The sequence below is a fragment of the Spea bombifrons genome, chromosome 5 (assembly GCF_027358695.1).
Source record: "Spea bombifrons isolate aSpeBom1 chromosome 5, aSpeBom1.2.pri, whole genome shotgun sequence".
NCBI lineage: Eukaryota > Metazoa > Chordata > Amphibia > Anura > Pelobatidae > Spea > Spea bombifrons.
In genome coordinates, this window is record NC_071091.1 from 65,191,565 (window position 1) to 65,205,997 (window position 14,433).

The 14,433-nt window shown below is 38.1% G+C and overlaps 1 protein-coding gene across 2 annotated transcripts; it reads right to left on the reverse strand.

The window, feature by feature from the left end:
* Window positions 1-301: 301 nt before the first annotated feature.
* On the reverse strand, window positions 302-14,248 carry PRPF4B (pre-mRNA processing factor 4B). Of its 2 annotated transcripts, XM_053467582.1 has the most exons (17): window positions 14,142-14,248; window positions 11,179-12,348; window positions 10,545-10,718; window positions 10,200-10,358; window positions 9,936-10,017; window positions 9,513-9,720; window positions 9,322-9,395; window positions 8,917-9,007; window positions 8,557-8,704; window positions 6,703-6,840; window positions 5,084-5,237; window positions 4,539-4,653; window positions 3,299-3,450; window positions 2,681-2,767; window positions 1,624-1,894; window positions 1,146-1,280; window positions 505-552 (listed from the first exon to the last, which is right to left on the reverse strand). In XM_053467582.1, exons 1-15 carry the CDS (start codon window positions 14,174-14,176, stop codon window positions 1,691-1,693), a joined length of 2,991 nt encoding a protein of 996 aa, XP_053323557.1. In that variant the 5' UTR covers window positions 14,177-14,248; the 3' UTR covers window positions 505-552; window positions 1,146-1,280; window positions 1,624-1,690. The 2 variants fall into 2 exon arrangements, with proteins under 2 accessions (XP_053323558.1, XP_053323557.1); XM_053467583.1 differs by having other exon boundaries at window positions 302-552; window positions 1,146-1,894.
* Window positions 14,249-14,433: the final 185 nt, after the last annotated feature.

Here is a 14,433-nt window from a genome sequence, read left to right on the forward strand (position 1 = left end):
GAGGCCTTGTCTTGCTTTCCTTTTTTCTTTCCGCACCATCAAGAGGAAAAGTGAGAGAACAGCACAAATATTAGTAAAGACCATGTCCCTTAATACATAATCTCTCTACTGTGAACTTGGGAACGGACATGTTTATTGAATACTTTTAATGTCACTAGCCACCTGTCGTAAGCCAAATAGGCAAATTTTGGCAATATAGAGAACTAATTACTTACTATAGCAAATATATTCATTACATTTGTGGGTTTATCAGCTCAGAAGAAAATAAATAAAAAAAATCATAGAAATGGCTACAAATATCTTTTTCACAAAAGACTTTATTATCTAATGATGCATACTGAAAACATACAGATATCTGCATGGTTATCTGTACATGCAGCAGAACAATCTTCACTTTACAATAAGTGAGGCTCAACTGTTTATGCGAAAGAACATTTTTTTAACATTTTTGTTTAAAGAAAAGATTCATTTACAAATCAAATAAAAAGGTAAAGAAGCAATTACCGCTTATAAAAAGCAGCTGCTTTTGTTCAAGAGTGGAGCGTATATGCCCTGTATTGAAAGACAACATGATCACAAGAAATGAAACAATTAACAAAATCAAAGCACATTAACCAGAAACTGCAATTAGTACCAAAACATTTAAAAGCAGTTATAATCAGATGAAGGGAAATCCCCTGGTACTGACTAGATATACACAGAAATACATTTGATACATAGAATGTATATATAAAAAAAAGAAAAAAAAAAGGAAAATACAAGAACTTGAAGTTTACCCAATTATAACATTAACTGCAACTTGCGCACAAAGTACTGGATTATATTACAGTGGAATCTTTTCAGAGATAAGTAAATTTAAAAAATATATAGGAAATAAAAAGTTTAAACAGTACACTGAAGGCGCTCCTTCCATCAAGTGCGCTTACTCCATCTTAACGAAATGGAGAGATGAAAAAAAAACATGGAATTAAACTGCCACAAATATTGACCAAGTAACATTTAAGTAAAAGCGCAACAGTAGGCCACTTGTGAAACATGCAGGAGAATTACGTTGCCACAACCTGCTCTGATTTTCTGTTCGTCCGCTGACAAAGAAATGTACACACAGACTTCTTAAATGACCAAGATGTTGATGGTTAGCTTACCTTCAGTGTACTGAAAGTTGTACGCAACCTGCTTTAAAAGAGGACACCATCCCTGCAGGAAGGCTCAAGAAGAAATAGGCCCCCTTTCGGCACTGACTACACCAAGGGCATGCTGCTGAGGCCTGCGCACACAACCTAGGAAAACGTGAATATAAACAGCATTTATGCTGGTCATGTTTTCTCGCAAAACATAAAAATAAAAGATATACATCTATATATGAGCCGTGACTGCTAAAAATAAAATATTAACATCCACGCATTCAATTGAAATTTTGTTTTTAAACAAATATAATTTTTTTTCCCCTCACACAAACTGCATAAGTGACATTTTATGCAGTTTACAGACAATCACTACTGTGGCGGAAAAGTTGTACAGGTAACAAAATTTGTGTCAGACAACTTTCTTCAGAAAAAAAAAAAAAGAAAAAAAAATTTCATGCTTTCAAAGTTTTCAGGGGAAATATTTATGTTTATATACATTAACAGGCTGCTGTGAACGTGTCTTCAGTCCTGACGTGTGAACTAGCCAAACCATTTGCCATATTTCAGATCTTTTCCTGGATAAATGGGTGTTGGAGAGCTTGGTTAATGCTTATTCGTTTGGCTGGATCTAGCATTAGAATCTGATCCAATAAGTCCTTGAGCTGATGGACTTTTTTACGCTGATCTTCTGGAAGCCGCTGGCAACCAATTAAATCTGCCAGTAGATCCTTGGTGGGGTTAATGGTACTCATAACAGTAACTTTTTCCTGAAAGGCAAAAGAAAAGAAGCGCACATTTTTTTAAATAAAAAAAAAATATTTGCCGTTAAGTCCTTCGCAAACATCTCAAAAGACAAATGTTACCAACCAAAATACACGGAGATTTTCAGAGCACTACAGGTAATGCAGCATTTTGTTTTTCTTTTAACAGGGTAAAACATGTCTAATATGTATATATGAAGCTTCTGCTTTAATGAATGTCAAGAATGGCTCAATTATGGCTAAATGGAAAAAATAAACCACCTAGTATATAAAAACACACATTATAGTCAAGAAAGCTCCTATAAAATCTGAATATGGTTCACAGTCTGCTCTCTTTTGAAGCTGAGATTTAAAGCCTGCTTCTACTACTAAACGATGGTTAAAGTTTGGATGCTATCCGGTCTATAACTATTTGTTCAGGAAGAGAAAAACAAACAACGAAAATAGAAAATACGTTGCTAACCAGCCGTCCTTAAACGAAACAGCATTTTATTTCTGGAATCATGTGAAAGCCCATAAGCACACAATGGGATTAACCCAACCCTCTCCATGTGCTCTTACAGCTAGGGCCTTCCACATTGTCTGTGGAGTTATTTATCCTATTGTTTGCATAACCCAATGTGCAAGGCAGAACCTGTTAAACAATAATGTCCCCTGGTGTACATTAAGCAGATGAAAAACTTCTGTTACTAAATGATGGATTCCCCCCCCCACACACACACACACCCCAACTACAAAACTCAATGTTCACAGAAAAAAAAAAAACCTGAAGAAAATGAAAATATAACATACCCTTTCTGTAACTTTATCTACTTCGATGTACATGAAGTTGAGATTTGCATCAAAATGCTGATCTTTAAAGACACCTTTCCGAATCATCTATAAAACAAAATTGCTTTATTTCCCATTTCAAAGAAGCAAAAACAGAATGAGCATGCACAATTGATTGTACCTAAAGAATCCATAAATTGAGATTTGATACATAAAATCAAATCTCAATTATTTAAGCATCCCACAATACTATTAATCAGGAGTCAGAACAGATGTTTCCATAATCATAGTAAGTTGACTTGAGTGCAGTTTTACAAAATACTTTTTGATTAAATAGTTTAACAAATAATTACATAGCTGAACTGCATTTTACTGGATTATGGATTAAAAAAAAAACATCTGGACAACAAAAAAAAGTTTTAGCCTTAAAATATTGTCAACTTAAGTATTTCTATTTAAATCAGATCTGGAAGCAGTTTCAAATGACAATTCACTATTTAGTAAAAAGGGCTATAGGGATGCCACCAATCCATTGGCCGCTAAGGTTATAAGACTCATTTTCTAACTTTGCAATAGAACCAGTTTTTATACAAAACGTGCCTCAGTGGGTTTTTATCAAAGATGGAGAAAATAAGTTACCTTGTTTGGCATTTTTCCTTTAAGGTCCATTGCTAATTTTAGCATGTGATTATTGGTTTTGCCAGGAAACAAGATCTTTCCATTGTAAAGTTCATATAAGGTGCAGCCAACAGACCACATGTCTATACCATAGTCATACAGTTTTCCAATGACTAAAAGAAAAGAGTGACATTGGGGGAAAACATTAAAGAACAAAAAACAAATACGTAATCCAAACAGCTAATGAATTAAATGAACAGGTTTTTTTTCTCCCGTAAGTCCCTCTCTTTTGCACTCCCCCACCAAAAACAAACAAATCAAGTCCTTTTGGAGCTACATTAAACCCGCTTAAGTACTTTTACATAAATCACTTTAAAGTTGATAAAGAAAAGTGTTCATGCTTACAGAGGTCAAATGACAAGTTTTCTTGTGGCAATTTGTCCGTTGTAATATACCGTATTTGCTCTGAAAAACACCCTTCGTCTTATATTCAAGGTCGCCTTGTTATCAGACCTCAAATAGGATGTCTGACTATGACACTAAAATCCAGAACCCCAGCAGTGCTGCAGGTTACTCTCTGGTAACCTCCACTGTTGCGGTGGCTTCTATAACTGAGTGCTGGCGTGACATGACCTTCCAGTGATCCATCATAGAAGCCCCAGCAGAGGTTGTCTGGGTGCATTGTGCAGATGTTCACATGCTGCCAGAGACGAGGATCCCCCTCAGCACTGGCATCGCGAAGACATCCACAGGCTGTCCCTCTAGACACCAGGGAGTTTGGAGCACGAGTGACAAGTCTGGGGATGCACTGAAAAGTTGGGGGGGGGCGCGCGCTATGTGACATGGGAAGGTATGCGGCAATTTAGGAGGCAGAGTGGCATATAGGTGGGCATAAGGCATTTCTGGGGGGCAGGTTGGCAAAGAAAAAAAATTTAATTCTCAGTTTTTACTAAATATGAAAATATTGTTTACATTAATATTCATCAGTAAAAAAAATTCTTATAGGGAAGTTTTATACTGAGGCTTTTTCCCCTAACTTATAAAAATTTTGGAGGGTCGTCTTTAATCGAGCAAATACGGTATTAAACATGCAGCAAGAAATAACATTCAAGGTAGCAAAAACAAGTACCCGTTCTTATGCAATACTTAGAAATGTACCACTGCAAACTTTTCTTGCTTTACATACAGGTTTAACATTGGTAAAACGACGTATCTTACAAATTAATGACTCCTAAGGATATTTTAACAATGTTAAACTTACCGATTTCGGGAGCTCGATAAAATCTACTGACAAGATATGGTGTTATATCATTATCGGCAACATGAGATGCAGAACCGAAGTCACAAAGTTTCAAAATTGTTTTGGATTCGTTTACCTAAGGAAAAAGGCACAAAAAATAAATGTAACAGTTATGTAAAAAAAACATTTTAAAATTGTGTAATAAAATCAAATGGGAAATAGTCATATTTTTCGAATCTTAAATCACTTAATCATTTACAACACACAGACAAAAAAAAAATTCATAAAAAGCAATGGATCCGCTTTTTATATGTCAAAACCGATGATCTAGATTTCATGCCCAACTGGAAAACGTTTAGAAACATCCTGACATTAACACTATATCAGAGCTGGAGGGACAAACTCCACAGATCCCAAAAGAAATGTTACTCCTGCTAAACTGATGCCACATCCAGAAATGTAGCAGCTTAAATACACATACAGCATTAACCAAATAGCCCAGCAAGAACACTGTAATAAACAATACATCTAAAAAGGCAAGAAAAGGGTGGATCTAGGACGCTTACCAGTATGTTATCAGGCTTAATATCCGCATGAAGTATATTACATCTTTTCAGTAGTTTCAAAGCCAGAAAAAGTTGTTGACTATATGAGCGTACTGCTTTGATATGAAGACCTACATCTTTTCCATATTTCTTCAACACTTCTCGCAAATTCATGCTGAAATATTAAAAAACAAATGCAAAAAAAGAAAAAAGCTAATTACTAAAATAAAGTATGCTATTTAGTATTAAGAGTACAGAAAGGGAAATATAGAGAAACAGTCAAGAAGGCTGCATCCTATTTGTACTATTGGAATCACTCGAAAAGAACGCAGTGATGTTTTTTGGACCATTTACATAAAAGCCACCATGTGACCTATTTGTGTCCACACGATAAGGTCTCAAACCCTCCTTCAGTGAATTAATGTTGGTACATGCACTCTAGGGCTGCAACTAACTTATCTTCCGTTTAGTTAAGATAACGATGTTAACAACAAACAGCAGAATAAAATCAAACTGAGAAAAAAGCATTTCTTATTTTTATTTCCCAACCTGCCCCCCCACCCCAGTTATGCACATCTCAGCCCAGGCTTGCCACACTGCCTTCCAGATATGCCTTACACCCCCAGATATTACATAGAGCCCTCTGCTATGCCTTATATCCCCTTATATGCCACTGTGCCCCCCCCCAGACTTACCCCCGTGCTCCATACTCCTAAGTTTCTAGTTGGGGCAGTTGGCGAACGTCTGCGTGATGTGCATAGATAAACCTCTGCTGCTGGCCGAAACATAGAAGCTGGAGCTTCTATGAATGAGCACCTGAAGGTGATGTGATGCCGGCGCTCCATCATAGAAGCCCCAGTGGAAGTGCCAGCAGTAGCGGAGGTTGTCTGTGCACATCGCACAGATGCCCACCGGCTGCCTGAGAGGAGGATACAGCTCCCCTGCAGCGTTGTGGGGGGGGGGGAATCAACCTCTCTGCCAGCCAGTGAACGTTGCGCAATGCGCGCAGACAACCTCTGCCGCTGGTACTTCCGCCGGGGAAGGTCATGTCACGCTGGTGCTCGATCATAGAAGCACCAGAAGGAAGTGAAGGATGTCTGCACAGACGCCTGCTGGTTGTCAGAGGATCCAGGTCTCCTGCAGCGCTGCGGGGGATCTTGATCTTAGTGTTTGAGGTCGGATTAAAAGACCTTCTTATATTTGATAAAATCAATTCAACTAATTGATAACTAAATTCGTTGGCAAAGATTTTCATTATTGGTTATATCGATTAGTTGTTGCAACCCTAATGCACTCTCATACTCATGCCCAACGTAGGATATTTCACAGCATGCACACTAGACAATTTTAGGGGTATTACAAGAGGGGAATGGGGAGGTTAATTACAGCAAGCACACACAATGCCTATGTATTACATATTTTGAGTTAGCTCACTTCCTCCAAAGGCTCCACCCATTTATGGTCATCATACAAAGGCCTTGCTATATTTTGTTAAAAGCATGGGGTGGCAACTCCAATATTTTAAGAATTAATGCATTGATTGGTATGCATGCAGTGGAGCCCATACACAAGAAGCATATTGGAAAAAAATGCACCGTGAAAACAATTAGTACCATACAAAAAATGCAGTAATGACTTACCTGAGTGGCTCAAATACTAAACACAAGTGCTGCTTGTGATAGAAGTGCCTAAACAACCTCAAACAGTGGAACTTGTCATCTGGATCCGCATCATTCAACTTCTTCAAGAACTCTAATTCTTTGAGGCCTGTTTTTTGCCTGTGGATATTAAGAAAGAAGTCCTCATAAAATAAGACACTAACATTTAGGCATTTCCTGGAACCTTGAACAGGACGCTGTCATTACTATACAATGTGTGTATAAATTACCGTCTACTGAAAAACGAAGACAGGAAAGCCAGTATTTTCCCCGCTTATGTTAATAAATTCCCTTGATATTCTTATCAGAATGCATGAGAATCTGTTTTATAAAAGAAAAAACAGCTGAAAACTGGGGCTCACACCATTCATAAAATTGCTTTATTTGGAAATACATAGTGATATCCATATATATTATTGGCAACCTTGCGAAATATGAGCAGAGAAGGCTGTGAAAAATGTATATTGTTTAACCTTTGGATCTTTTCTTCCAACAATACAAAAAAAAAAAAAATTCTGCTCTTATGGATTAACAATTACAAACACAGGCCAACCAGGAACAGGAAATTGTTCAACTGTGACTTCCTGTTTCAGAGGAGTATAAATATTAGGTAATTAGGTATTCATGCCAACGTGTAAGACCAAGGAATATAGCTATGATGTGCGACAAAAGGTTGTTGAGAGTCACAAAGCGGCTATAAGAAAATAGGAAAAGCTTTGAAAATGCCCATTTCCTCCATCATGCCAATAACTAAGAAATTCCAGTCAACTGGGAATGTTATGAATTAACATGGAAGAGAATGTGTCTATATTGTCTCAACGCACTGTGAAGAGGAGGGTTTGAGTGGCCAAAAAACCTCCAAGGATCACAGCTGAAGAATGGCAGAAGGTAGTTGTGTCTTGGGCTCAGAAAGTCACCAAAACTACAATCCAGTGTCGCCTACATCACAAGTTGTTTGGAAGTGTTTCAAGTAAAAAAGCCCTACTCTCAAAGGAAAACAAACAACCGTCTTCAGTTTGCCAGACACTACTGGACGTTCAAACCAGGTTCTATGGTCAGATGAAACCAGAGTTTGGCAATAAACACTAGATAGGTAGCCATATGGAAAAGTACCTCATGCCAATGGTTAAATATAGTAGTAGCTCCTTAACATTTTGGGGCTGTTTATCTGCCAGAGGATCTGGACATTTCTTTTAGGATACATGGCATCGTGAACTCTATCAAATAACAGATATTAAATGAACACCTGGCTGCCTCTGCCGAAAGCTCAAAAAGGGCCATGGTTGGATCTTCCCTTGCCATGTATTCTCCAACCTGATCAGACATTATAGAGGACAACCCACAGTTATCTAGCAAAGGGAGGTTGCACAAAGTATTGACTAAAAGGGTGCCAATAATTGTGCCACACATATATTGAACATTTTTTGGGGGGATAAACCTGTGTTGTATCGGCAGTTGATATCCATTGGAGCAGAGTATTTTTCTATATTGTTTTAAGAAAAGATCAAAAGGTTAAACAATGAAGAATTTTTCAGTCGTCTTTGCTCATATATACCAAGGGTGCCAATATTTATGTTGGGCACTGTATAGCTGCAGCACCACCATCAGGGGTATAGCCATCCGTAAGGAGTGCAGCTTCCAGAGACCCCCAAAATCCCACACTGGTATATTGCCCCCTGCATTTTGAATTCAGATATATAATTTGTCAGGGGTCACTATACATAACAACCCTAAATAATATGAACAAGAGATTGACTGCTCTGTGTTTAAAAAGCCAATGAACAACGTAATAAAACTTTTCACGCACATAAATGTTTTAAAGTCATTAATACTCACATAAGCTCATTGTTGCGGATAATTTTCACAGCAACTTCCTGGTTTGCCCTTGCCATATCTCTGGCACGTACAACATTACTGAATACACCCTGGCCCGTATATCCATACACATTGTAACGTTTCTCCAGTATCTCTCCTATGTTGACGCCTATGGCAGGAAAATAAATCAATTTTGCACAGAAATATAAATTAGAATTAAATATATAATTTTAAGAGAGGAATTTTACAATAATATTGTATTATATATATATAAACACACATCTGTATTTCTTTTAATCCAAGCTTAAAATGTGGCCAGCATACCCAGAAAATAGTTTCACAAAAACATTCAACGTTAAATAAAATTTTAAAAATGCTTACGATAGTATCCTTCAGCATCAGTCCAGTTATCCCTCAGGTTGGGGTTTTCCTTGAAGTCTTTTCCAATGCCAGCAGCTCTAAATCGAGCACTCTGCAATAAAGAAAGTTTTATGCATTGAAATGAGTACAATTTTGATTTGGTGCATAAGGTTTAGAGCCAGGCACTCAAACATGCACAGCAGACAAGCATAAAAAGATTGATAGAACATGCCACATTGTGGATGATCAAGCCGGCTCAATGCATAGAACACACGTTCATCTATGTGAAGAACATATTTTTTATTTATTAGGGTGAACCACGTTTTACCTAATCAGCTGAGCAATGGGTCTCATAACGAGCTGAAATAGCTGAAATCTTTTGATTAAAAACATTTAAAATGGCTAGAAAAATAAGAAAATACTTACATCAAAATATGCTGCAAACATATCATCAGATTCCGTGAACATGTCAGGAGCCATTATTTTCTTCTGTGCAGCTCCTTAAGGGGGAAAAAAGCACACAATTAATTCTAACAAAAAGTATGGCATTATGCATTTGTAGTGTCTTGCAATATCTGAAAATGAAGGCTTGCGTTCTGAAGCACTGTGACTCATACCATTATTCTGTTCAGTCATGAGGTTGTGTTTGGCCTTCACAGAAGCCTCAAATGTGTCTACATTCTCCCTTTCATATTCCTTAACATCTGCAGCAACTCTTTCTAGAATGTCATCTGGAGAGGCTGATCGACTTCGTGAACTGCTCTGTGGGCTACTGGGCTCAGAAGGCACAGACATATTGCTGTCGTCATTCAAGTACTTGTATTTCTGCAATATATGAGAAACACAGAAATTTCATTGAAATTAAAAGGTTGTGAGTATTAAGTCTATTAGCTATGCTAATTAAACATCCACCAGAATGCATTTCACACAATTGTTTTCTAAAAAAAAAAAAAAAGACAAGTATGATACCCACACAATGTGCTGTACAAAAATGATACTTTACACAAGCATGCTTATAATGGGAAACAAAAAAACTCTACCTGTACAATTGCCAGCCTCTGCAGTCGTCTCTGCTCTATAAGAGCTTCTTCATCCTCTTCTTCAACATCAAAGTCCTCAAGACTAGATAAAATACATTGCAACATTAGGAATACTATAAGACAGGATTTGAAAAGTCTTCACCAGGTAAGAACCAAATACTTGCAAACATAAAATATCACAGAATTTCCAAAAGGCTAAACGTATATGCATAGAAATGAATACACTTTAATACAGGCTGCGTTAAATATAGATTTACTTCATACTTTTCATCTGAAGACTCCTGTTCCACTTTCATTCCTTCAGAAAGGCTTCCTTTAAATTTATCTTCTTTATCTTTGCTTCTGCTTCTCCTTCTTCGACCACGTCCTCCTCGAGAGTGTGACCTCCTCCTAAGACGGGATCTACTTCTTCGATTACGATCTCTGCATAAAACAAAACACTAATTTGTTCTGCAAAGAATATTACATCCTATGTGTCCCACAAACAAAACCACAACGAAAGTCTCCTTTGGTGACCTTACACAGAGCTATTTGATTCTGCTAAATAACAGCACCTTCATATAATCTTCACAGCAAGATGAATCTCATTTGTACAATATGGCTTCTTACCGCCTATGAGGAGACCTGCTTCGTCTCCAGGGAGATCTGCTTCTCCTGAGCGGTGAACGAGACCTCCTCCTAATTGGAGACCTACTTGGCCGTCTTCTTGAAGGGGACCATCTTGGTGGGCTGGAATCTTTTAATCGATCGTGTCTTGCAAGAGCATCATCTCTAGATCGCGTCCTAAACATGACAGTTATTAGTAACACGTGATTAGCACAATTTAGTCATACAGGCATAAAAAGAGAAAAAAAAAGTTAGAGTAAAGTTTCAAAACAGATTAACAAAAAACGCAAAGGTTGACCCAGCATTGTTTTTGAAGGGCTGGGCAGGATAAAAAGTATAGTTCAGCCTATCTAAGAAAAACATTTCATGTAAAAGGATGTACAGATTGCTTACGAATAGCTGAATTGGCCCTAGAAGAAAAACATGGGTTAGCAGCTACACAGAAGCTGTATATAAGGTTGTTACAAAAATTTTAGAGTAAGGGTAGCTTTCTGTCAAAACCTGCATATATTTCTAGAAAACTACAATTAAAGGACAAATTGTGGGGAAAAACAAGGACCACAAATAATCATGTATCCTTCACAATGCTTTTCCACACCATCGACCTTTTAACAACATTCAACGTGCTTTACATTACCTTGGAGATGATAGCCGCCTCCTCTCCATCTCTCTTCTTTTCCTTTCAGGTGATTTGCTTTTTGCTCTCCGGGAGGGTGACTGTATTCGAGGTGGGGATTTAGCCTTTCGATCGTGTGGAAGTGGAGATCTGCTATGCCTCAAAGTCCTATCACGTTGTTTAGGAGTCAGGCTTCTTGCTCGTGGACTGCGGACTGCCCGACGACCTGGTGAACGATTTTCTTTTCCAGAAGAGGCATCTTTGGTAGGAGATTTAAGAGGTTTCTTGTCCCTCTCTCCATCTGATCTCCTGGTTTTCTTCTCTTTTGACCTTGACCGTCTCTCTTTAGATTTGCTTCTTCCAGCTGCAGGAGATTTAGACTTCCTGCTTCGATCTCGGCCTCTGCTTTCACTGGCTACTGGAGATTTCTTCTTGTCTCTTATTTTTATCCTTTCATCTGGAGGAGGAGACTTTGATTTTACATTTTTTTCTGGGGACTGACGCCGCAGTACTGGTGACCTTTTCAGGTGATCTTGAGACTTATTTCTTCTGGCTGGGCTTTTGGACTTTCTCTTCTCCTTCGATTTGCTCCTAGGTACTTTTTCTTTAACAGCTTCAGAATTGGCTTTAGGCTTTTTCTTCTCCGACTTGTGTTTTGTCTTCTCGTTGGACCTACTCTTGCTCCTCCTTTTTAAACTAATTTTGGAGTCAAGCTCTTGCTTCCCCTTGGCATTTGACTTGGAAGATTTTTTCCCATTGCGGGCTTTTTCATTAATTTCGCCTTCCTCCTCTGAACCAGAGTTGTAGCCTTGTAAAATTAATCCCATACCAGACTGAACTTTACCTTCCATTAATTCATTGTCAAGCTCAGCTTTAATCATAGCTCTCTGTTTCTCCAAGTCTTCCAACAAAGCAAAGTCATCCAGTTTAGCCCTCTTTGAAGGGGAAATGTCATCTTTGTCATTACCAGTAACCTCTTTCCTTTTGTGCTTCTTGTGTTTGTGTTTATGTTTGTGTTTTTTGTCTTTATCCTTGTCTTCTTCAGATGAATGCTTGTGTTTCTTGTGCTTACTCCGATGCTTGTGTTTCTTCTTTTTGTGTTTACTGTGCTTATTCTGCTGTTGCTCTTCTTCAGAAACTTCACCATTTTCCTCCACTGCACTTCTGTCTGAAGTGTCACCATCTTCCATTCTGAAAACAAAGACATATTTTGAATCTTATGTGCATTGGGCTATGAAAAGTAAGATTACTCCGAACAAGAAAATCATTTTTATTGGTTATTACTTTGCTCAAGAAAACCAGAAGGCATTCATGAAGATTAAATGTTGGCCTACGCACTAGCATGTTGGCTACTACAGCACTCAATGTACTGGAAAAGCAACTCAACGTACTGGAAGAACAGCTGCAATGCATACGGATGGTTAACAGGTCCAGTGTTGGCGCACAAGGCATACACAATAAGCATTTAAAATATTTCGTCTAAAAATCTAGCCATTTATGTAACAAAGTTCAGAGACTGGCTTGTGAACTGTGTTTAGAAAAGAGGGAAAAAAACAAGGATTACTGGATTTTGCTATGTTATTATAAATGTTTTATGAAATAAAATGTTCTTGAAACCTTTCCCACGATTCCCTAGCGCTGAAAATCGCAGTCATGCTCTGTTCACTGAAAGCGTTCATTTAAAATTAAGACAGTATATACTGCATTGGCTATAGGATGTAAATTTAATTGGCCACCCCATGTCATCAAAAGGAAAATAAATGCATTTCAAATTACATAAAGTACAAAACACTGGAGGTGGAAGAACGTATTAACAGTTTTAACTAATGCTGTTACTATAAGCCATTGTTAAAAGGCTGACAAGCAGGCATCACTGGTGTCATTAAAATATTCTAATAAATGCATTTGAATATTTTTTTTTTCCAAAGCCACTCAATAAGTCACTGTGGCACTTTTTTTTTTTTTTTACATCAAATCAATGTGGCCCTATCTACAAATGCCAATGATTTGTTTACTTTAAAATATATTATCAGGCATCGGAAAGATCCCTAAGTTTAGCACACAAAAAGGGAAGGTTAGATCCTTTCTAGTGCACCGCAGCATTGTGTTATTCGCACAAGTGAGTGGATTTGGGAAAACATCCAGTCCTGATCATCATCATGTCTGGTGTGTAGTTTGTATGCTTGCTTAACCTACATAGGATGGTATTCCACATTTTTAGACTTTTATATTTCTAACCTAAGAGGTTATTCGCTCTTGGTCAAGAACATCATTCCTCAAGCAGTTAATTAGCTAAAACACTAATTTTCATGTTAAAATAAAACATGAGCGGACAATTGCAAACTCCTGCCTTTAACTTGTAGGCATACAGATGAGAACCTAAACAGAAAAATAGCAAATATTTAATCCGTGAATTTCCCATAATTCGCACCACTAATTTAGTTGACGGTAGGCGATGCCTCACTGTTTACACAAAATCTAAGTGAAGATACAATAAGCTAAAGCAGGGCAATGTGCTTGTGCTGAATGAGTAAAAGCATATACAGAGGAAAGTAAGCCCTTACTGTATAAAACATGATATGCAGGGTTAAGACATCCACATAACAATAAACTATGACAAAATTATGGATTATCGGTAAACAAATGATGTTCAAGTTTATGAGCCCATACGGTAAGCTCATCTCCACAGTAACCCCTCCTTCCTCCCCTGTCTATTGTTCGGTATAACGATCACCTATTGTTTAGTACCGAGCCCGGAAACGTAACTACATTAGGTAGGAACGCTAGCTACTCTGCTGTAATGGATGCCAAAAGTATTGTTTCCGCGCGTTCTCTCTTCCTCGCAACTACTCCCTCGGCCCCCACACCGATATCTATAACTTCATGGGTCCAGGATTCACACAAATAGACTTAAACTATTACTAAATCCAGACTACGCGCCCAGTATCGCCTAAAGGAGTTTACGCCTTGCCAACGACTCTTACTCGAGATCGCGTATCTCCGACTCCAAGGCCGCCATTTCCAACTCACAGCAAAACGCTCAGGAGGAGATGAGGTTGCCGTGAGCGGAAACGGAAGCTAGACGTCAGTTCCGTCTCTGGAACGAAAAACTTCCGGCAGTGATTGGCGACTTGGTTTCCGTATGTTGGTTGGCTGTGTGTGAATTGCTTGGTAACACAGTCCAAATAGGGTTCACTAGCCCCTGTTATCTAGCTTAGCGATCTAGTGTTGTAGTTTTGTTTTGAATCACTAATACGTGTTTAATACTAAGGGGGT